This window comes from Haliaeetus albicilla, chromosome 3 (assembly GCF_947461875.1).
Source record: "Haliaeetus albicilla chromosome 3, bHalAlb1.1, whole genome shotgun sequence".
NCBI classification, from domain to species: Eukaryota; Metazoa; Chordata; class Aves; order Accipitriformes; family Accipitridae; genus Haliaeetus; species Haliaeetus albicilla.
Window position 1 is genome coordinate 52,267,077 of NC_091485.1, and position 24,482 is coordinate 52,291,558.

General features: G+C 41.1%; 2 protein-coding genes and 1 long non-coding RNA gene across 4 annotated transcripts; 1 reads left to right on the forward strand and 2 right to left on the reverse strand.

The window, feature by feature from the left end:
- Nucleotides 1-1,658: 1,658 nt before the first annotated feature.
- Nucleotides 1,659-6,506, reverse strand: UQCRB (ubiquinol-cytochrome c reductase binding protein). The gene is made up of 4 exons (XM_069779728.1): nucleotides 6,404-6,506; nucleotides 5,033-5,104; nucleotides 3,077-3,243; nucleotides 1,659-1,900 (listed from the first exon to the last, which is right to left on the reverse strand). Exons 1-4 carry the CDS (start codon nucleotides 6,420-6,422, stop codon nucleotides 1,823-1,825), a joined length of 336 nt encoding a protein of 111 aa, XP_069635829.1. The 5' UTR covers nucleotides 6,423-6,506; the 3' UTR covers nucleotides 1,659-1,822.
- Nucleotides 6,507-6,688: 182 nt separating this feature from the next.
- On the forward strand, nucleotides 6,689-16,659 carry LOC138684799 (uncharacterized). Its single transcript, XR_011324086.1, has 2 exons — nucleotides 6,689-7,178; nucleotides 9,085-16,659. It is a non-coding gene; the product is annotated as an uncharacterized lncRNA (long non-coding RNA).
- MTERF3 (mitochondrial transcription termination factor 3) lies at nucleotides 9,638-24,466 on the reverse strand. Of its 2 annotated transcripts, none has more exons than XM_069779727.1 (8): nucleotides 24,316-24,466; nucleotides 23,419-23,761; nucleotides 21,068-21,220; nucleotides 19,839-20,028; nucleotides 16,470-16,617; nucleotides 15,144-15,215; nucleotides 12,197-12,358; nucleotides 9,638-9,894 (listed from the first exon to the last, which is right to left on the reverse strand). In XM_069779727.1, the coding sequence occupies exons 2-8, from the start codon at nucleotides 23,738-23,740 to the stop codon at nucleotides 9,700-9,702; spliced, it is 1,242 nt and encodes a 413-aa protein (XP_069635828.1). In that variant the 5' UTR covers nucleotides 23,741-23,761; nucleotides 24,316-24,466; the 3' UTR covers nucleotides 9,638-9,699. The 2 variants fall into 2 exon arrangements, with proteins under 2 accessions (XP_069635828.1, XP_069635827.1); XM_069779726.1 differs by having other exon boundaries at nucleotides 23,419-23,764; nucleotides 24,316-24,407.
- Between the last annotated feature and the right edge of the window lie 16 nt (nucleotides 24,467-24,482).

Here is a 24,482-nt window from a genome sequence, read left to right on the forward strand (position 1 = left end):
TTAGGCCAATTGGAGCATGGCTGCTTTGCACTCACCTCAAAGGTCAGCCTATTTTTAAGTGCCTGACACCAACAAAACCCTTTTCTCTAAGCCAAGTAATTTCTGAGAGACTTTTGAACCACATTAATCTTAATCCAAACCTATGCTCAAGTAAGCAGATGCTGTCTTTCTACAAAATCCTAGCTTTTGTAGAAGTTTGATCAGCTATGCCTTTGAAGTGCTACTTCCATTAGATAATTAAGTCTTCTAATATTATTCTAACAGATAATGAAATAGTTCTAATTCCATTAAAAAATAAGTATTCTAATAATTCCATAAATAGAAGCGTGAAACATCAGGCCCTATTTGTCCCTTGGAAGAAAATTAGTAAGTTCTCAAAAATACATGAAATTATGTATGCTTCAATCACAAGATTTTATTATAGTAGATGAAGGAAACCTCAAATTCTTAGTATAATCTCCCCACAGACTTTTAAGGAATATCACTGATGCAGATATTTTTGCAGCATTTTGTTTTACCACATCAGGCTGTGAAGCGTTGAAATAAAATATTTCACCCAGGGATCACTGTATCCATCTTACAGATGTAAGCAACTGAAACAAGCAGATGAAAGTTAACAACAGAGTGATGAGCAAAGCTAAAAGATGTTTTCAATTCTAACTTCTTATCCAGTATTGTATTTATCTGGTCATACCAATTCAAAGCTACAGACACGGTTTGCTCCATATTTATGTAATTCCGTTTTTTTTCTAAACTGCTCTAGCTTTTAGTCAATGGATTCTTGCATTTGGCAGAGAAGCATGCATAAAAAGAAAAAAACAAACCTTGGGACTGTCACACAAGATTGTGTATTTCACACAGAGGTCTATATCATAGGCTTTGAATTTCACATGTAATACCAAAATCTGTCTCAAATTAACACTACCGTTAAACTATGGAAGACTAAACTCAAGGTCTTCAACCAGCAAGGGGTATTTTCCAGATACAACTGACTTCCTTCTGTTTTTAAGCAGAGTCTGAGTTCCATGTGTATATCTCATGTCATTAAGCCTGATAGTTTAAAATACTTGATACCATTCACTGTTAACAGCAACATGCTTTAGGCCATGAAAAAATATATGGGAAGTTAATTATGCTGTTCAGTACATCAGCATACCACTCTTACCCTTTAAAAGGATAAAAAGTCTCAAGAAGCTGAAGTAAGACAGTCATTATGGTTTATATGAAAATAGTCTTTTAAGGATTAGCAATGTATATGGTATAAAAAGCTAGTGAAACATTTCCTGATTTTGTGATTAAGAAAACATCTGTATTTTCATTACTGTAATACGTATGTGCTTAGATGCACAAAATATTACATTCTGCTGCCTCATGATGTCATTGTAACATCAACCACTGGCCCAGTATTGTTGTTTCCAGGGAGAAGTGATGAAGGAAATAAGCAACCCCATTTTAATTTAACAGGGCAACTAGCACCAACAGCCTTGCTGTTTTCTGCAGTTGTTAGGGTTAGGTAAGAAACACGCTGTACTCTGAAAAGAGTACGAATCAAAAAGCTGGAATGAAGACTGCATACCACCAAGCTAATATGTAACGTATATGCTCATAGGAAAGATCTGAACATTAGCTTGTTAACATTTACAAAGAACTCTTCCAAGTAGATTTTATACTTTGACATGTTTATTTTAGTTGGATGAACAGATTCAATGAACAAACTGAAACAGTATTCCTCAGCCTCACATTTGCCTCCCTGTAGACTTCTGTAACCAAATGTTTAAAAATATGAGAAATATGTGGCTATTTGCATGAAGTAGTTCAATAGTTATTTCTTGTTCCATGCTTCTCTTTCAAGTCTTTCACGGATTACTTCTTTTAAGTACGGTTCAAGATAATGCTTATCCTGAAAAAGAAGAGAATATATTTAAACTTATAGGGAGGTCCAGAAACATCTCAAGCCACTCCTATAGATTACTTGTCTCTCATTCTGCCTCAGATTTGACTAAAACCCAACCTAACAAGGAAAAAAACACAAAAAACCCCCAAACATGACTTACTCTAAAAAGGTAAACTTTGTATCTGCCAAGTCTGCAATGACAAGTTCTTTACTGCAGCAACCACTAATTCCTAATGCCTCGCCAACATTAACAAGCAAAGTGATACTTCCAGCTATACCTTTAGAAAAAATGTACATTTGGGTATCTGCCAAAAGAACAAGATCCACTTTAATTAGTTCAAAGTCCAACTGTAATACTCTGGAGAATCTCATTTTGAGCTTAACTTCTAAACAGCACTGTAAACTTGGATTCGATGGAACACCTTGACTGTGTTTAACACTTACAAACCAAACTGCTGGTTAAGGAACCATGCAACCAATTATTCAGTGCAGCGATTACCTAAATATGACCAATAAGACCACAAGAAACAGCCTCTGCCTATATAGAGAAACATAATACCCTTATACTATCCTATAGTCAAAAGTTTAGTGATAAGATTCCTCTCTGCCTGGTAATTTGGCAGAAGCTGAGATGGACAGTAATGCAAAGTCTGTGAATCAATCTGCTACAAAAAAAAAATTTTAGTTACATCTAAAAGGAAGTTGTAGTTTGCCTTTCAGGTTACAAGTTTACACTTATTTTAATGCAAGATTTCCCTTTAAATTGTTCTTCCTTGGCATCTTCATGAATAAGAGCTTTAGCTCAAGATTTTCTATAAAATTAAAGACATTCATCAGAAAAGGAAGAGACCTTTTATAAGAATTTCCAAGCTAGTTACGGTGTATTTCTTTATCTGATAGCTTAGAAGAAATATTTGTCTGAATACAAACAACATGCTATGGCTCTGAGCTGTGGTTTAAGCTTTTGTCACTTTGAGAAAAATTTTGTAATTTCCACTGAAAAATAGAGATTTTTAAACGGCGATCAAAAGCCATGTTTCTCACAGGTATCCTATGAGATACACACTCATTTACTCATTTTAAAGAACATGTAAGTATGTATCTCTTCAGAGACTGAAAATCCCAAAGACCGGTCATACAGTGCCATTTAAGAACTCCACCTTGGAAACACTCTGTACATACCTCTTCATACTTCACCCACTGGTCTTTTGGAAGGATCTGATGTTTCAGGCTTAAGTCGAGTGCTCGCTTTATGCGAAATATTCTTTCATTGTAAAGATGTTCTGGAAGTCTCTTCAGTGCTTCTTTTACATCATCATCTTCATATAACGTATCATCTCGCATTAATCCTGTACCAAGAAGATTTTACAATATCACTGAAAGTTAAGTAAGATTTAGGATTGACACAGGTGTTTCTACATAACGTGGGCAAAATGCTTCCAATGCAAAATTATGAAGAAAACCCAAACCAATCCAGAAAAGAACCACTAACTGCTCACAGAGAACAAACTCTAAACACTGGCTTTCACATACTCTATTTACTTGTTTTTAACTCCTTTTCTTAAGGAGGAATACGGAAAATGGGTATTTAATTCAATGTGTTTCGTAAGCATATATACATATGGAACAATAACTATTCTGGATCTGAGGGGTGGACTTACACTCACCTAGTTTTCTGTCTGTATTTAAGATGATTGTCTACTTAAAGGGTTTAAGAGCTCTGCATCCATTAGAGTCAGTCAACCACAGATGTGACTACTTCAGTACTGAAGAATTATCCTCTAAACTCCACTATACGTAATGACTAGATAGATCTCCATTGACTATATTAAGCCATGGAAACCTGAAGCTAGATGCTTGTGTGCAAGTGGCTTCCCTCCCACATTGCCCCAAATCAGAAGTTAAATCAGGGAGAAGTATCTAGTCTTCTCATAGACAAGAACACCCCTACACTATTTGTGGGAGAAAAGATTCCTGAAACTCAACCAACCCCACTTTAAGTTTCAGTATTAACAAATAGGACAAAACGTTACTTCTGTAACATTCCCAGATTAATGAAGATCACAAGAGGATACCAACTGACTTGTGTTAAAGGTTTTGATCTCATGTGACTGAGCTGGCAGTAGTCTCCCAATAAAACAGAAATTTCTTTTGAGCCACATATTCTTGAATTCAGTTTTGTAAATTATTTCAAACGCACAGGGAGCACAGCTGCTAGTTTAATCACTAGATTAAATTCAGTGTTTCTCCTTAGTTTTAAGTCGCATTCCCAGAAAAGTGGCAAAAAGTATTAACGCCTTCAAGAATTTCAGCAGACAGATATAAAAAGAATGGCTAAGCACTGCACCCCTGGAGGAAAGACCTATGCTTATTCCTCTACAATTGTCTTGCAATTTTTTTCTAACTTACCCAGGGCAGGTATGTTAATCTCCTTTAAATGATTTGCTCATATTGTAGTCAGCAGTAAACTACAGCCTCTGAATATTCAGATTCCCTTGTCATTCAAGAACAGTTCTGCCATCTAAACAGTTAAAACAAATTTGGTAACAACTCTGAACAAATTGAAGACAATACCATCAAGGCAACCTCCTCTCCCTAAGGAAACACTATTTTTACACCTACTTCACCATTGTGCAGGCCTGAGACACACCAAGTGAAGTTACGGTGATACAAAGGGCAGAACTAACTACATCCTTTTTTGCACTTTGGATACCTTGCATAAACATCACAGACAGACTGACTGCTATCAGTGGGAACCTCTCCAGCTTCAGGGGCAGCCTTTGGGTTAGAAGATACAGGCCCCCGAAAATGACTTGGTGGGAAAAGATAAATAATCAAGCTTTCAAGACCGTTTTGTGAAAGTTTTTTCAATTGCTCCAGCTCAACCTTAGCCGTCATAACGTATTTCACTGAAAACAAGAGCAAACACAGAAATAACAGAAAAGTCACTGATTCATTACTAGGTAGCAATCATGATGACTGAGGCCACCGCTAACTTTTTCCCCACAGAAGCAGTAGCTAATTTTGATCAAAAAGACTTAGGCCAAACTGCACGTACATACATCTGCTACGAACCATAATTATTAGCTTGAGGACTGTTACATTTGCAAAGTTTTTAAAACTCAGCGAAACACTTACCGAGTTTGTTGAATCCAGCTGCATTATAATACCACTTGCGAATCCTGTCTAACAGGCGACCTCCTCCTGCAACTGAATGTGACCATTATCAGTTGCAGAGCAAGATAAAATTCAACATTTACACACTACTATGACAGTACATGAATATTTGCTGGCCTCCTTCACATGCAGTAATGCAACATTACATCAAGTTTGAACTTGAACATATGTGACTTGGCCTCTCTGCTTTTCAGTATCCATTAACTGACACTGAACAAGTAGAATGACTGCTTGTTATGTACAATAATTTGACCTCTGTTTCACTAAATTTGAATATTAGACTGCTTTAAGACTTGGAACAATGCTAACAGTTCATTGTCAAAGACAGCAGCAACACTTTTAAGGCTCCATAACTCTTACCCGAACTGAAACCCATAATGTTCTACACAAAGCAAACCCATTGTGCTTTTCAAACCATTTATCTAAGTTCCACAGCTCTCACTATGGGTTAATGCGACTTCAAGGCTTGCATATTATTTTGTTGTTAGCCTTCTGCTCTCCTCTCCAGTTACTTAAATACTATTCCAGAGATTCCTTTTTTCAAAGGACTGCCAAAGTCAACTGGAAAGTCAACACGGAAACCTCAAAAAAAAAAATCATTGATTTTAAAAAGAAAAAATAAAACACATCACTTGCAGAATGTTCATCTTTCCCTAAATGTGATTTTGGATAGCAAAGGTGTTTTTATATGTAATCAAGCACAATGCAATACCAAATACCGCTGAAGCAGTTCAACAAGGGGTCTAGAAACCCAGAAAGAGCACGACAGGGGCAAGGCAGCCAGGGCGAGCTATCCTTCATGACTTTAAGTCAGTTGTCGTACTAGGTCACCCCATAAAGCCAGCACTACGTGCGATACCAGTATGCCATTAGCACACTACCTCATCAGGCCTTATTCCTTCGGACTTTAGGACTTGAGAACGAGTAACGTCAAACCAGCTCAGCCTGGCGTCAGTATCCGGGCAGGACAGCGATCCCCGAGTTCCCCCCGGAGCAGCCCGAGGGCTCCTCCGCTGCTCCCGAGCACCCTCTGCCCCACTGCTCCCAGAAAACCTCAGCATCGGAGCCAGGCTCCCTCCGCTGAGGCCCAGACCGAGGGGCCGCCGCCCGGGAGGGACGGCGAGGACACCCGCCCGCCAGGGCCGTACCAGCGGTACACGAGCTGCGGGCGCTGCCCCCGTCAAGGGCACAGGGCTCACACCGCCCGCCGGCTCCCCATCTCCCCGTCACGGCCCGCCTCGCCTCCCGGCGCGGGACAGGGCGAGCCCGGCACCTCAAGCGCGACGGGCGCGGCCCCGCACGACCACCCCCAGCCGCCCACCGCCGCCTCACCGGACGCCCTCGCCGCCATCTTGACCTCGAAGCGGCGCGCTGCCTTCTGGGTAACCCGCCCGTCCCCGGGGGGCGGGGGCGGGCCCGCCAATGCCGCCGCAGCCCTGGCGCATGCGCCCCGGCGGGGCGGGGGCAAGAGGCGCCGCGGCCCGGTGCCGGTAGCGCCCGGCCCGGCCCTGCCCTCCCCTCGGCTCGCCCGCGGCTTTATCCCGGTGGGGGGCGAGCATCTGTCCCCAAGGACGGAGACCGCCCCATCGGCCTCCGCCGCGACGGCCTGTCCCTGCTAGGCCGCCTCCTGGCGGAGGAGCGCTGCCGTAGCCGCCGCGGGGCGCCGGGCTGCTCTGAGGCACCTGCCCGCCAGCGACAAAGAGGAGGCCGAGGCGGGCATGGCCAAGGCCGTGACTCCGACGATGGGTTTAAATAACGCTCACGGGGTTGGAGAATCGGTAATTAAGCCAAGATTAACCAGCGCTTGCTCAGAACGAGGAACGTAACGCCGTCTCCTCCCAGCGCGCGTGCACCGCAGCGCCTCTGCAAACCGGCCGCGACTCGAACCCCAAAATATTTTGCAACCGTAGTCGGAGCCGCCGCCTCCGCTGGCGCTGCCCGTGCTCCCACCCGCGGGGCCGCGGCTGCAGCTCAGAGCCTGGAGGGGTGATGTAAACAAGCACCGCCGTCAGCGCAAGGTAATCCAGCTGCCAGTCAAAGCAGCCGAACTGGTGTAACTGGGTGCTGTGAACTCTTTAGACCAACAACTGCCAACTGAGGGGTAAAGGTGGGTATTAGCTGAAAGTAAGTTTATGTTTGTAAACGCAGTAAGCAAAGCACCGCAGCAGTCGCGGAAAGAAGCAGAAGCCTTTCTCTGCTCAGGCCTTTCTCTGCCTTTCTCAGCTGCCAGGGGAGTGGGTCTGTTCTCTGAGGCACCCATCACTGCCTCTCCCCAGCAACGCCCTCAGAAATGGACCACTGCATTTTTAAAGAAATAAAGTAAATATGTGGAATTATTCTGGAAATACTGCTACAGTAGGCAATTTCAGTCGGAAAAGCATCCAGCTGAATGCGATAGGCAAGCAAACAGCACAGCTCACACAGCATGTCAACAGACCACAAAGGGTCTTTGCCATATTGTACCCAGCAAGCCTCGATTAACCAACATGCTCAATCAAAGGCTACTAGCCCTTATCAAGAACAGCAGACTACAATAAGTTTGGTAATTCTAGGCCAAAGATTTTTTTCCATCTTAAAGCCAAAAAGCATTTGGCACAATCCTCAAAAAGTTCTATCCTCTCTCCTCTTTCCTTTTAGCACTCCCATAAAATCTTTTGCTTCCTTTCTTCATGGTATTTCTGGGAAGCTATTTTGGCATAAGGTCATGCATTTAGCATTTCAAAGAAACTGGTTTAGCTCTGGCAGCAATCATTTTTACATTTAAAAATACTAAAGGAATTAAAAGCTGAGTTTGAGACGTTCAAAATAGACATTCTATAATAATTTATATTAGAATGGTTTATCACATGGTAATATAGATCATGATAACAGCGGAGCAAATCTGCAAAAGCAGTCTGGCATTATGAACCCACATACTTTCTATTAACAATTTTTACTACAAACATCAATTTTTACTAGCTGGTTTGAAGATTATATTTGTTATTAGCATTTTAATACAGTCAAAATCTAAGTAAGCATACTGAATTAGATATTTTTATTTAAAAGGAGGGAACGGGGAAAGTGTTTAGCCACCACTTTAGATGAAACTTGTTATGCATCTCCACCAAGAAGTCTACTTAACAGAAGATTTCAAGTGATCTTCCCAGGCCAATGGAGTGGGAAACAAGAGAACAAAAGACAAAAGAGAGCATTTCAGATATATATTGCAGACAATGAATGTGGCTTTTTACTGTGTTTCAAGCAAATATGCCCCAGTAAATCATTTTGCACCCTGCTTGTTCTGACAACACTCCTTTTCTTGAGTGTTGTAATTCAAATTCCAAATTTTTATTTTGGATAAAAAACCTAAGTTGTAATCCAGAGATCACTACTATTCTCATTCTTTATGTGTCTCTTTAACCTTACTTTGTTTCCCACCTATTACGGGAATTTAACCTTTTGAATTTTATTCTGCTATCTGCATACAAATTGGTATTTTAAGCTCCAACACTGAGCTTTTAAAACATTGAGGCTTTTTCGTTAAATAAGCTTAAATCCAAATGAAAACATCTGGATTTCAGTTTTCTGAACTGTTTTAACAGAAAGAATGGAAACTTCTAAACAATAAACTATCAGACAGTTTGCATTTGGGTTTAGTCAGTTTCTTCTCTTTGCCCAAATACACCATGAAGCATTTGATAATTCTGTATTAATGCAATTTGTCTACTGATAGGATTAAGTACTTTTAATACTCCTGCAATTCCTATCAGTTGTTATAACCGAGCAAGATAACTCGTCAGCTAAGTATATACTACAGCCTCTTTTTGTGTGGTTACTTGTATGCTAAAGCCATACAAATCTCATTGGGGTGGGGAAAAACTGCTTCCCCCCTCAACAAGGGGAAGAGAAAAGTGACTTAAAATAAGCTCCTTCTAGATTTCAGGGATGGGTATTGTTTTATTTTCTTTCTGTAATTTGCCTAGATTCAGTTTGCTGATTTTCTTTGATATTTCAAACCAAGTTTCACTGCACAGCTTTTAGGATATTAACTTCAGCAGGCAGCTTCACAAAGAAACACCTTTGTAACCTGTTGAAAAATGCCTTTTTGTATGAGGAGCTTCACGTATGTAATGGTGTACTTCTTTCTACCATACAAGGAAAAGAAGAACACTATTAGCTCTTAAGATAAAAGCAGGTAAACACATCACTTCTTCACTACTGCATTACCTTGTTATTCTAACTTTTGGGAGGGAGGGTGAGGGGAGAAGACAGAGGGCAAGACAGGGAATAAGTCACTAGCCAGTTTTTCCATCTCCCAAAACTCTGAAATTATTGAAAGAAAAAAAAAGAAGAATTCACTTTGATTTACTTTTCTGTTAGTGTGCTGCATCATTCACTCTGAATTGTTAGCAATTAATTACATGGATTGCATCAGTAGCAATAAACATATATTCACTTAATCCTTCTGAAATATATTTTTAAGTCACCATAATGACTATTACTGTGAGCCTTTAAATCCTACAAATGTTTCACAAGCAACAACTTCTTAAACCAGTAATTAAGAAGTTAAGAGACCATAAAGGGGAGTAGTTTTATAAAATATGTATATTTCATAACTTTATTCTATTCCTTTTTACATGTGTTACTAATTAAAGTGTTTTTAAGAATTTTTCAAAGTCCTGTATAGAAGCTTTGGCAATCTCTGTACAAAACACCTCATCGGGCAAGGATACTAGCTGGTCCAGAGAGATGTAGCTGGGTTGCGTTGGGTCATACTGGGCTCTTCCCAAGAACGTAAGAAACATATGTCTCTCTTTGATTCGTAAGAGCTTTGAGTTGAAAACCTAAGAAAGGGAAGAATCTTTTAGGTTGTCTAAATTTCAGACTGATGAATCTATAACGAGCATTTTTTTGATGCTAACTGAAGATCTAGGAAGAAAACAAATAATTTGCATCTTTTCTTCTCATTTATGTCAAACACCAGGTAGGTTACATTTATATACAAATTATCTAAATTCTAAATAAATGCTTCATTACAATACGCCAACGTACACACACAAGGGAAATCAGGGAGTGATACAACTCTCAAGCATGTTAGTTTTTTGTTTGTATAACTATATTACTTTTGTGTAATCACAGCCAAGAAAGCGGAGAGGAGACATTCAGGAACAGGGAGCAAGAATACTTAAGCATTTTCCCTATACTGTCAGAAGCATTTATTTATGCAGCTAGATTCAGATGAGCATTGTTATATGGAAGTAATGACCAAGTGACCACATGGTGCAATACAAATGAGTGAACTGCACAGTGGCAACGGAAAAGGTGAGTGGCTGTGCCTCCAGTCATAACACAGCCAAAAGGCACAGTGCAGTGGTTTAAAACAACCACTTGTCTTCTGCTGTAGAGCCATGCCTACCTTTGAAGATACTTGTCACAAAAAGAGTTCTAGACAGTCAAAGGCGAGAACAATGGTAAGAGAAACATGAAATAAATCAGTGGAACATCTAAAAAGAGAGAGAAGTGGGGAAGATAAGAGATGCACACACAGTTAAGTCTTAAAAGCAGAGATCTAACTCTGCATTTCTGAGCAGTACAACTGAAGAGAGATGCTGCTTTAGAGAAGATGATGGTGAAAACATGAATGCTAGAACAATGAAAGTGAGCAGTTTTTACTAAAAAGGAGAGACTGCACTACTGAAGGATTTCATGAGGATGGAAACTAATTTGAACTAGGACAGAAAGCTAAACTACTGTTCCTCCTCTGCCTTCCTTGAATTTTAAGAGGGAGTCAGAAAATGGGAAAAAACCTTAACCACCAGTTACAGAGCTAGCTGACAGAAAGGATGGTTACAACAGCACCTGTAATATCAGAGAGGATTTGACAAAAAAATCCTGTATACCTCTTATTTTCAGCATTACTGTCATTCAGGATAGAAGCAAGAACAGATGGAGACAAGTATGCATTTGTGAATGCACAAGTAAATGTCCAGAATATATACAGACAGAGTTGTATTAGCCACATCCTGGAACTCACAGTTTTTGGGGATAGAAGGGAAGAACAGGGAAGAGAGAGGGCAACTGCGCCAAGAACAAAGAATAGAAGAAACTCTCCACTTACCCTTCCAAACAAAGGGAAGGGACATAATGAGGTGAACCACCATGAAGCCAACAATAAGACAACTGAGAAGGAAGTGAGCAAGACTTGTGGTCACTTACAGGTCAAGGAGGGCAAAAGTGACACATGGATTGGAGTTACAGTAAGCATCCTTGTTAAATAAAGCTATATTAAATAACAAGATAAGTAATCAAAATCCTGGGGAGTAGTTTTATTTGCCAATATAATTTTGGCTTTTTAGCCAGTTAGGTTAGACAGTTAGATGCCCTACTACACTTGCTTTAGGAAGAAAATTATTGCAGTTAAGAAGCTGTAATTTATGCTTTCTTTTTTACCTTTTGAGAAGCTAGTGTGACTGCATGTTGGCATTGGATGAAGTGACTAATGCTTTCAACTTTTAATTTGTGAGGAAATAACATTAATGAGGAGATAGAAAAAACCAAAAATAATCATCAGAAAACTCTAATCTATTTTCACTGTGATTTTTTAGCTATTGCTGCAGCAATAGGAAGATCAATGAGAATCTGATTGCCTAATGGGCAGAACTTCTCTTACCTTTAAACTATATTTTCAGATCCTAGAATCCATAAAATTTATTCTTTAACTAGACAAATCTGAAAGAAATGCTTTTATATATATATGCTACCTAATGAAAAGATCTGCATGATCCATCTTCCCTTGTGTCTCACTAGGTAAGATTTCAGGACAAGGAAGCCCTAAACCGGGAGTAATGTCTCTTGCATGGATCCAGAAGAGATGAGCATGACTACTTCTATTTAAAACTTAAAAATTCACAAGACTGGGGGTGGTGGTGTCACATGTGCCAGAGGGAGAAGAAAGGCACTTTCACACTGGAATTCTCAATGGTTGGTGAATTGCTAATAAAAGTTATCCCAATTAGAGTAAAAGCCACAGACAAGTTGAGGAATTCACATGTGTCCTGCATATGGTGAGGCTTCACCTTCAGCACCAAACTAGAGAAGCAGCTGTGCAAAGAGCACCTACGCTTTATTCCCAGATTAACAGCTCACCTGAGGAAAGCGAGTAAGCATGTGGTGGGGAATGCCCATTATGTTGTGCAAGTAGTCAAATGTCTGTTTGAGTCTCTTTTTACTTGCAGTTAAAATCTTGGGGATTTTAAACACAATCTCTTGAATTTCATTACGTTGAAAACCAAGTTCAATCTGACAGACCTGAAAAAGAGCACAATTTTATCTTCAAAAGTCAGCTATAGCAAACTTAGCTTATTTTAACATGCCACTGAAATAAAATAATGCAAAATTTTTCTACCTTTTGTCACACAGCAACAAGAATGCAACCCACAATAATATCTGCTACTCCAGTTCTTCTCAAGTCAGACAGTGCAAATTTTTTATCATTCTGGATTAAAGTGTAATTTGTTTACAGAGTATCCCCGAAGTAAAGATGACTTCTGCGAATGCTATGTATTTTTCAGCTTGTCTGAGATATGAACAAAAAAGCTGTGTTTCAGTATACATGGCAGTTACAAGCATAAAAATTCTCCCCTAAGAGTCTTTCATCAGTTTCAATACCAGGCTGTCAAAAGAGAATGACTTTCTAGTTGTGGAGCTGTTGAGCTCTGTAAAACACAGCAATCAAATAGCTAGTGACTACTTTTGTTAATGTGTTATTTCTTCTGCTAATGTGTCCAAGTTATATTTTTATATTAGGGAGTATAATTTTAGTCCTGTAGTCTTCAACTGAAGTCTGTTGAACCCGAAAGAGATGTGTACAATATGCGGTGTATTCAATTTATTTTACAGTTGGTTAATGTCTAAAGAAAGATGTCTTTTTTCGGAGACTGCCTTGACTTCAATTATGGCTTCCGAAAAGGAAAACAAAACACATTTTTTCAATAAAATCATGAGCACTCCTCCCAAAGTGCAGAATGGCAAGCAGTTCATTGAGTTGTTGAGAAAGGAATTCAGCATACAAGAGTGACTGGTAACTCAGCCATTTCTTCTATCCTCCAGTGACATTTACAAGCAGCTTGTTTTCAGCCATGAAGTGGGTGTGCTTGCCAGTCAACATAACCAGACTTTCAAATCCAACTCAGGTACGTCTTCAGTTGGCAAAAAGGTGGTGCTTTTTGTTTTTCCAGTTTGATGTGCCAAGACTGCAGCTCTTTTACAAAACTGCCTGGCAAATACAAAGAGAGGGGCTTAGAATCTGGGTTTTGAAGCTACCTTAGGACTTCCAGACCCTTACAGGGAATTGTTTCTAGAGGTGACTATAATCAGGTCTTTCAACTCCTGGTTCTTCCTTATCTGCTTTATAAGTATTTGCAAGACAGCATTCAAGTATGAAGAGATGTGTTTGCAGTCTTCCACAGATCTGAGTTGGCAGGGGTAACTTACTGCATTAAGATACACAACCGAGAGTAAGACCTGACGTTGAATCAGTGGAGATGTATAGATTGCCCTGCTGTAGAGGTAATTGTGCAAGAATCTTGAACTGTTCTTTTCTACTCTGTGAAACGGAACAGCGCTCTCTTGACATGAACAGTGAGCTCAAGTGTAAGTTGCTTTGACTGCACTCAGTTTGACAGGAAACATTTGACATTCAGTAACTCTCTAAACCACATATGCTAATATCCTTACTGTGTAAGCCCCAGCAACAGTCAACATACTCTGTATGATTCCCACAACAGGCAGTGGTAATGCAAGCTTTCCAGTTTTACCCTGTCAATGAACCTGTAATTGTGCTTGATGAAACCTTCAGAGGATGGAATAAGCCATCCTTCAGCTCATTTAGTCCATGACGGGTGTCTTTTGACAACCAGTATCAGCTGCTGCAGTTGTTTCTGAATAACAGCCCACTCAGATCGCTTCTGAACTGCTGGTACATGGTTTTACTTCCTGAGTACTGCCTGCCCACCACCAGCTTAGGACATACAGGTCTGAACCCAGATTCTGAATCTGAGACATCCAACCTCCTGAAAGCCTGGAGCTTCTAAGTATTAGTAGATTCCAATAGTGAGGACCTAAAAATCCTTCCTCTCCCTCTAGAACATGTTAAAAATAAGGATGCTACACTATACACTTTTCAGTAGATAGACAAGATAGTCACATAGAACTGAGGATCTTAAAAAATACATTCATTATAATATACTGAATCCCTAGCCTGTGGAAACAATGTTCATTAAAAAGAAAGCACTATTAATTGGAACAGTCTGTTACTTTCCAGTCTCCTCCCTTACCACACACACATTTCAGACTGCAAGATTCCCAGTGTTTAATAGTTTCAGAGCAGTGAGTCTGTCTGAAAATTATATATTTTAATTCATAGTTATGCGTTATAGGATAATGGGATTTCTCAAATTGTTACACTACATCATGCTGTTTGGCCTAGATGGCTTTACAGCACAATAATTAAACCAATACATAGTTACATTTTCAAAAGGGAAAGGAGTCCCTGTGGGTTTAAAGTTATTTACCCAACAGTTTTAATAACGACCATCTGTTATCAGACAATAGGTGTCAAATGCACATTTTGGCAGACTAGCTACCTGCCAAGAGGAAAATAATCAACTGCACATTTCTTGCTCCTAAATCCTCATGAGCAATCCAAGTTAGCAAAAAAACATAATAATTAAGGAAAAAGAAAAAAAAAAGAGGGAGCAAGCCCTATTTTTCACTCGTTGTAAAGAAATGGGTAACAATTTGTGTCAACAGATAGCAACTTTTGGCAGGAAGGGACCCAGATGAAGTTTCTAACCTACATCAGAGCAGAAGACAGAATAAGAAACTGCTCCACGTATGCTGTAAGCTTGCAAGCTATAGAGGAAAAGAAAATTGTTTAACAAAATCCTCAGCTATTTTATATCTCCACTAAAATTATTTCATTAAATTCTTTCTGTGCAGGACTCTCCTCCAGGAATCTTATGTTCTGACAACTCTTAAACTATTAAACTATGTGGATACACAATACGCTTTTAATATCTACTAATAAACTCACCTGAAGATTTTCTTTTACAGGCTCCAATTTGCCAGTCAGTAGCCTTGGAAGACGAATTACCAGATCCTTTGTCTACGATTAGGCAAAACACACAAAGGAAAGATTATTACTGAAAGCTTTTTTGTGAATCCATCTGTGAAAGAAAGAGATCTCATATAAACTTTTTTTTTCAGTTGGAAGAGGGATGCTCTTTTACTTGCATTGCATTTTATCTCTACCCCAAACATGAGTTTGCATGAAGCAGCAGTATATTAAGATGCAAAAAGTTACTCAAATTGTTCCTCTGGAAAACAAAAAATAACATAGCTGTTGTAAAACAGACAGGAAAAGGGAGTAAAAGCATACCCCGAAAGCAGAAAGCATGGTCAAGTGCCCAATCTCTCTCAGTGCTCATGTTGTTTCTTCCCACCTTTTTAAAAAAACAAACAAAACACTACCTGATAGAAGCTATAAAAGGATTTTTCAGCTGCAGTGGAATTTGTCTACCTCAGGATCTGGTTACACCCTAGTATGATGGCAATACAAGAAATTACTCCACATCCCCTAAGACATGTGATTACTTGTAATCCACCGTGAGTACAAGGCAGTGACTAAACCCTTTTCCAGAGAGATCTCCTACCTCAAACGTGGAAAGGCCAGCAACAGGCACTGTGACAGCTCTGACTGTTCAGCTAATAGAAGCCAATACAAGAACACCAGATTCCACTTGGAACTTCACATTTATTGTAATCCCCAGCTACTGCAGGAAACAACTAACACTGCCCACTTAAAGTCCAGCTACTACCTCTGAAGATCCCAAAGCATGGTGCTAAATACCTGCTAAGCATGTAATGTGGTAAGCACTCACGAGTGAACCCAGGGGTTACTCTTGGTGAGCTGAGCATATGATTTGGCATTTAGTTTGATGCGATATTTGCAGATTAAGACTATTTTTCACCTATGAGTTAAGTATGTTACAGTATCTTGACGAGGTGAAGAGAGCCAATTAATTTTCTAGAAGTTAAAAAAGCTGCTTCCTGTTTCAGCAATGGATTCAGTCCTCTGACCCATTTCAGATAGTAAAACTGGACACACACATGCTTGTTTGACAATAACCTGCAGCAGATCATCTTCAAGAACTGTACTTCAGGACCTTTGAACGTTAGGTGTCCATATTACTTCTATAGACAGTTAAAATCATGTTATCCTCCTGTAACCCTCTATGTATTACCATCAGTAATGTCACTAAGTTTGTGGATAACCTCCAAACACTTGAAGTATTCATGTTCCAAGGCCTTACAGCTGTCACTAGCAAAGTACCTAAAGACTTCAGTGTGTAGTCTTTACCTTTTTTACACTGAGACCAAGTTCATTTTTGAAGAAACCCAGTCTGTTATCCAGTCTTTCCACTGAAAACAACAGCAAATATGGAGCTCTTGAGACCATCTGAGCAATTTCTGCCTTACCAAATTTTTTTGATTTTAGGTAAGCCACTCTAGAAAGAGAACAAAAACAAAATAAAATCCAGTGATGAAAATTTTATTGCCTCCATTTATTCAGTACTTGCTTAAATTCCTCAGTGATATCTTATAAACGGACAGATGTTCTAGCATTAACATGCAACCCTGCCAAAAATAATTAGGGTGAAATCTGCAGTTATCGTAAAAGCAAAATACCATCCCTTCCAATTAATTAGAAGTAAAATAAACCTCAGAGCAGAATGTCAATACTGAAGACAGATTTTAATTCCTTCCAGCTGTACTTAAGCAGATAACTATGTTAACCTACATTTAACTACCAGCCTGTCTCCTAGATTGCAAACACATTAATAGATCATCATAGGGTATGGACAAGAAGATATATACAGCCTTTTGCTATTTTAATGAATTCCATTTCTACTGCTGAAAGAACAGAGTACTATACCTCATACATCCCTGTTTTGCCAATAGCATTGGAGTAGAAATATCATACAACAATGCTATCTGTAGAGACATTGTCCAAAAAGACATTTCTAAATCAGCTGAAGTTACTTTTGTTACAATAGGTCTCTACTTTTAGTCACTGGTCCAAGGATTTAGTTACAAAACATCTGGTTGTCAGAAAGGAGAAGGAGCTGACTAAAGTTTTTATGTTTAACAGAGCTTGCTTGCTTTCTTTCCAACTCAAAACTTTTTCCAAACTTTGTTGAATTCAGTGAAAGTTAAATCCTACTTCAAGTACTACTTGCAGTAGATTATTGCCACAGCTCCCAGAAAAGGGAATGGGGTGGGGGGGAATACAGCACACAAAATAAAGAGAGACATGATTAACCCACATGCCACCATTTACAAAAAAACTAAACTACAATTTGAAGAGGTTTCCTTTGGTTACAGATGAGCATATACAGAAGTATTTACTGTCAGATGAACTTAGAGCATACAAGAACTGACTTTATCTGGCAGTAATTAAGATACTAAATAGATTGCAGAATATTCTGCAGAAGCACATATTCAGCAAAAGATGGGCTGTGTGTTAAATCATGTCTTGTGGAGAGAAAAAAATAAAAATACCTTTCACTCACTACAACCTCCCTCTCTTTCCACAAACCTTCAAAAATTAAGTCATCACAAGCCAAAAACATCTAGACAAAAGATCCAAGAACAAGCTCTAGAGGACCAATTCCTAACTGAGCAGGCACCCCAACACAGAAGGCAGCAGCCCAGGCTGCAGACAACGCTGATGGAACTAGCTGCAGGAGGCTGAGAGACAAGGAGAGGTTAGGAGTAAGAGAAATGCAGAACACAACAATAAACAACTGGCCCTTCAAAAATTATCCCATTATGTTTTGAATGCTGCACCTTGGCTACACTATACTTCTTCCATTCAATTTTTCAAGGGCACAACTGCCAAGCATCCTAGAAACATAGCTAAATGAGAAAATTAAAAATAAAGCCTTTTGGTTGTCCTGACTCCCCTCCACTTGTTTTCTGTTAAAAAGTCATTAAGATTCACACCTGAAGCATTTCTTCGCATCCTGGAAAGGCAAGAATCTTAAAAGAGGGATGGCAAGATGGTAATAACCTGACTCCAGAAACTGGTATATTAAAGAAGCAAAATCATCCAACCTGACCAAAGTTTGAGATAAATTTCTGAGTGATGGCACCAAGGTTAGCTCTCGTTCTACTACAGGGGTCAGCAGTTCTATGTAGCATGTTAACAGTTTTAAGTCATCATTAACAATACCATAAAACAAAGCATCTGGTGCAGCTGCAGTACAGACACTGATTTGCAACTGTCAGAATTGTTATGAATTATGGAATGTTTTGACTTTTACAGTGTTTATCTGAAGTCAAATGCCAAATCTATTGAAATTTGTGTTTTGTTTCCTGGCAACGTGGAATCCATAGCAATAAAACATTCCAGAGTGATGTAACCAATACCATGTCCATCTGCACCGAAGTGTTTATGCAAAGGTGATACTCAGCTTTCAAAAGACAGCTATCTGAGACACATTCACTTCACGGCCTGCCATACACCCTCTGCAGCACACTTACTTTAAAGCTTGCAGGAAAGCATTCAGCAGTGCCAGATAAACTCACTGAAAAATCAAGCTGCAGAAAAGAAGAAATTGGATTGCCTTGTTCAGTCCCTACTTCACTAACCAGGCAGTGCCACAGGACAGTCACTGAAAAGCAAATCTGACTTCACAGGAGAGTTAGAATGTTTATCACAGCAAAAAATACTCTCTTCACAAGAATATAAGCAACTCCAACATCCAGAGTCAAAACTAATGCTGAAAAACGACACAGGTTCTTTTTGGATACGGGTTCTGAAAGGCCATTTACTGAAGAGGAAGGTAGAAGAACGAGGAGAAAGTAGAAAAGTCAAGTCTATGTTAGACATGAGTCTACTAATGTGCCTGTTTCCAAAAAGCCGTACCTTCAGATTTCTGTCTTGGACAGCTACTACGTGCAAAGGCCAAGCAGACAGACTCTTTTCTGGAATTTTTAAATACCAAGATGTTTTGAGTTCATTACAAAGTGCACACGCACACACATGAGTTGTTCTGTAAAAGAACTGTTGCATTAATGCAAGCCTGTCAAGTAATTTTAAGAATAAGAGTCCATTTTATGGACTGAGGAACAGTGTAGGGCCGTACAAGTGTGAACACACACAAAAAGTTCATTGTAGTCTTGTGCTCAGTTTAAGCTGGACAACGGGGTGGGGGGTGTGTGGGGGGTGTGTATGGGGGTGGAATCACCAGAACCTTCTGCTGCTATTAGTAAACACAGAAGAGATCTGGTCTCCTTCTTTTTCTGCAGAATTCACAAGGTATGAGTAGATATATTTAGAAGAGTGGTTTCAAAGCATGACTGAAGAGGTTAATATTGTTTTACAAATTTAGGTAAAGCCTCAGGGACTAACATTTTGGAATCTAAGCTGACACAGGTAAAGCAATTGGCCTAGGAGGGCAAGCTGCTTCCTCTGTGGCAGAGAGACAGGGATGAGCAGTAAAATTTGTTAATGGTCAGTTTTCAGGTGGATCAGGGTGTTGACTCAACTTATGATACCACCACATGTTAATGCTGACTGATGGGAAGGCACAGGAACACCAAGCCAGGGATCGAGTGAGAAAGGAAGCAGCAGCAACACAGGTTCAGTCAAGGTTAAGCCAACTGGGAAACTAGATCGTCAAGCCAAGGGGCTTGACACCCTGCTGCTATTTAAAAGGCTTACCTGCTTTCTAAAGCTTCCAGATCTTCAGCAAGGATGTATGGATTTTTGGTCAGGAATGGTCCCAGCTGATTGTCTTCTACACCCACATCCTTAAGAAACAGAAGTATTTTTCTTATATCTTTTTCAAAGTCCAAGGTCAGTAAGAGCTGACCTGCCTTTTGACGTTTCTCCACTTGGGATAAGTCAACTCCTACAACAAACAAAATTAGAAATTGCTTTAATTAAACACAGACCCTACTTCCTATAAATGTTTCATGACGACATGTTGAAATTTATAGGACTACTCCTTTTTTTCACTGATTTAGCATACTTTAATTGCTCAACACAGCAAGGTCACAACACCTTGTATGTTGTGGAAAGATTCCAGATAAAACAAGCAGTCATTTTAGACGCTTTCGCTGAGTTTATTTTTTGAAGGAAGACATTTGCACTGAATCCTGCATGTGAGGAATCAAGTACACCAGCACATGCCACGTGTAGAGACCTACTCTTGTTGCACGGAAGTACATGTGCAAGGAATTCCCAACTCCATTATAGAAAGGAAGGGGACAATTTTGCAGTGAAGTGCCTTTGGATACTGGCTCACACATAGCAATTTTTTACTACATGGGCCCAGATCTCCCCCTCTCAAGTATTTATTTCTCCAACCTTTTTCTAGTGTTCCTTGCATTTTTGGGAAACAAGGAGGTGGCCAGCAACCTTGAACTCAGCTATCCCTACACAGTCCAAGTGCTTTTTGGTGAGAAGCAAGGTTTTCTTCCACCCCTTCCTTCTTGCCTCTCCAGTTTACTGTGCCCCACTTCTAAGGTTCTGCACAGCAACTGCTCTCCGTCCTTCCTTCCAAGGATGGAGAGCTGCAATTTCTCGTGCAGCAAATTAAAGCATCCTTAACCATCCCAAAAGAAGACCAATCAAGTTACACAAAGTGCTCCCCACCTCTGGAAGCTGTGGGAGATGCCTCCTTTTAGCATCCACAGCACTAAGGGACTAAAACTAGCCAGCTTTGTCTTCAAGTAATATGGCATTGCTAGTGAGTCATGCAGTCCCCTCTCTTTTTCTGGATAACATTCTGCTGCTTTTAGCCATTGGTTACTGTTCCTATTTTCAAGTCTGCAAGGCAGCCAGTAAGATCAAAATGTAAATTATAGAATCTCCAAAGCTCCAGACACAGGCAAACCACATTAAAACAAACAAACAAAACAAAACAAAACCCCCCAAAACACACATACCTAGGTGGACAAGTTTCGCCAGGGTTTCTGAGTGATCAACATAATCTCGGAGCGTGGAAGACTGAAGAGGAAGAAGCGGTTCTGCAATGATCTGTACAGCTTCTTCCTCAGAAATCTCCTCCAAAGCACATGAAGGTGGGATGTCATCCCAGTCTAAGAAACAAATACAGGAGACCCAAATGCATTTTGTGAAAGACAAAGCTGCTCCCACCAAACACTATACAGCTCTCTAAAAATCCATTTCAAAATGCAAGAATACTGTGCATGAGATGAACAGGCAATCTATTATTATTTGAAAGCATATGAGAACATAGACTCTGCTCCCAGTTTTTGTCTCTGTTCCAACTCCTTGTCACTGCCCATCAACTCTTGCTCACGTGGCCAAATCTGAGCACAGTACCCAGAGAGCCTGCCTTCAGTCTGCTGCCTTGATCACTGCAGACAACAGATCACATCACCTTCTTGAAAAAGAATCTTCTTTCATGTCTTTGCAAATGCATTCCTGCCTCATCATATCCAGATCAAAGGCTACTGCAAAGATTATTTTTCATAACCTGACAAGCCCACTACTTTGTGCCTCTTCTGAATCTGATGCCTGAACTGCGGTTGTTTTAACTTTCAAGGTATTTCACAGCCAACTGCAACCAAGCTATCAAGTCTTATCTATTACAGAATGGCTGCTGACTGCCATGACCTCTAACAGCTAAAGAAATCAAGGTCCATTTCCTACTCAGTCAGGTTTCCAAGTGAACATCATTATGCTTGTTTCCCCTTAAGTGCTCCAAGTCACAGAGCTCCGTGTCTTTTAAAAAAAATATTTCTCTACACTGATCTATTTTTGCATTGACAGGAGCTCACAGCAGCTAGATCAAGATTACTGTTTGCAGACTGCCTGCTAGCATCCACCTCAATTATCAGACTGATTACTGATCAACAGCCCTAATTATAAACTCTTCAGGATGAGGATTTTCTGTGCCCTGTACCTGTTCACAATGACTTCTTAGAGACTAGAGTAACACTCTTCCACATCAAGAAAACAGAGCCACACCAGAACTACCAAGACAGGTTCCAAAGTAAGTAGGATGATTCTAATGTTCCAGGAAGAGTTGCATAGACTCATAGCTCAATAGCTGTTGAAGGTCTTGCCACTTCTTTTTCTCAAAGCCTCAGAAACAAAAGCACAGTAAAACGTTTCTAGCAACATCTACACCTTAAACAGTAATAAGAACTGTCTAGGAATCTATATGGATATAAAGTATTTTCTTTCAACTTGTTGAGGACTGAACCAATATACACTAAGTTCCATTCTGGAAGCATAGATGCCTTCTTTTTGCCACTTCAAGCTCTTTAGACCTCCTATCAGGAAACACACCTCAAGTTACAAAAAAAAAAAAAAGTTAGCAATTATGTTTATTCCATTATATACACTGCCAACTGGGCAAAATGCTCCACACACACATACACAACAGTAAGTCTGCTGGCAGATAAAAAATCTGGCACGTAGATAAACTGCACCGCAGGTGCAGACACATACGAGCTGGCTGACCTGTCAGTTCTGGTGCAGCACTGTTTCCAGAACCAGCTGCACAAACACACAGATCTCAGTTGCAGCTCTCAGCCACCCCAAAAATAAGCTCTGTAGGATCCAAATTGGCTGGGCTCAAAGCAGAATCTGAACATACAAGACTGCTTAGTAATCCAGAGAAAGTTTCCTCAGCATACTAGAATTATTTTCAGAGGGTGGTATTTTTTTTATCCTCACTTAGATATAAAAGTAGAGAAAAGTGAGGCAATTTCCTCAGGGCAATAACACCAAGGCGACCTTGTATCTATGTCCTTTCCTCAGGAGGCAGTTGGACAAGCATTTCTCATCAGGGCAGTGCTTAAGCAGGCTTTCACACTCTGCTGCCTCCTGTTGTTCATCCATGATCATTCAAATGGCTGTGTTGTGCGAGCTGCTTCAGGGGTGGGCTCCCCCACTATTAATAAAAAAACCAAAAAACCCAAACAACCAAAACCAACAAACAAACCCCTTTATTTTGTACCAGCACAACTATGAGGGGAAGGCAAATGCTCAGCTGCTGCAGGTAGACTTATGAAAAGCCCTTCAAACAGCAGCTCCAGACTGACATTTCTACCAAAGCATTTTACTTTTATCTCGGCTTAAAGGTATTCTTTGTATGCTAGAGTGACCGCAGGAATTCCACGTTAGCTATGGGGCTAAAACCAGGTGAAAGTCAGGAACTTCAGATAAGTATTTTAGATAAACAGGCCAAAAAAGGAGAACCAAGGATAATGCTGAAAGCATGATTTGGAGATTTGGGAGAAATGATATCCCTAAGGCCTCTTACCTTCATACGGTATTTTTGCATTCAGATCAGGTAATGTTTCTGCTTTTGCTTGTTCCTGTTTTACTGGTGAAGGCAAGTTACTTTCAGGAGAAGAAAAGGGTCTATCCTTGGCACTGCCAGGTGGAGAACAGCTCTCTACACGTGCATGCCTGTATGCCTGCAATCTCCACGGAAGAACGTCATTTCTAGAGGGCAGCAGAGCCAGAGGGGCGAACCCCCGGCATCCCTGTGCCGTGCTGCTGCGGCCGCTCAGACCTTCAGCAGCACGGGCCGTTCGCAGCAGGCAACGCCAGCGGGAGACCAGCCGAGCCCACGAAGCCATCTTCCAGCTCAGCGCAGCATCCTGCTGGGAGAGAAAGGGCTGAGGAGTAACTCGGGCGCTGCCTCGCCTGGCCCGCAGGGCTGGGAGCGTGAGCCTTAATTCCCTGAGCATTAATGCAGAAACTACTCCCTACAAAGCATCAAGTAGCTGCTTTGAGGCTTTAAACGCGTGACAAACGGAGGAGGCATCACTGAGGAGAGGAGCCGGCTCCGAACGCCACAGCTCGCTGCCCTGTACGACACCCGTGCCTTTGGGAACACGCGGGAGGCCCAGCCGGGACCTAAACCCTCCCCGAGGGAAGGGGCCTCCCGCGCAGAGCCGTCACCTCACACCCCGCCGCAGGGCTGGGGGGGGGAGCCGGGCCGGGCCCCGCCGCGCTCGCCGCCCGTTGCAGGCCTCCCCAGGCCGGCAGCCTCTACCTACAGCCTGCGTGAGGGCGTGCCGCTCCGCACACAGCGAGCCCGGCCGGCGGGAGGGAAGGCGGGAGGGAAGGCGAGGGCGAGCGCGGCCGCCCCGCCGCGCCGCGCAGCGCAGCGCAGCCCCGGCCCGGCCCTTGGGACCCGCCAACGCCTCACCTGCCCCTCACGCCGCTCCCGCGCGCGGCCCAGCCCACGTGCATGCCCGTCCCAACTCGGGTGAGACCATTCGGCAGCGGGGGGGGGGGGTGTCAGGCAGAAAAGGGTCCTTCCCACCGCTTGCTCGAAGGGGGGCGGTGTAGCTCCGCCTCCCCTCCCGCTCCCTC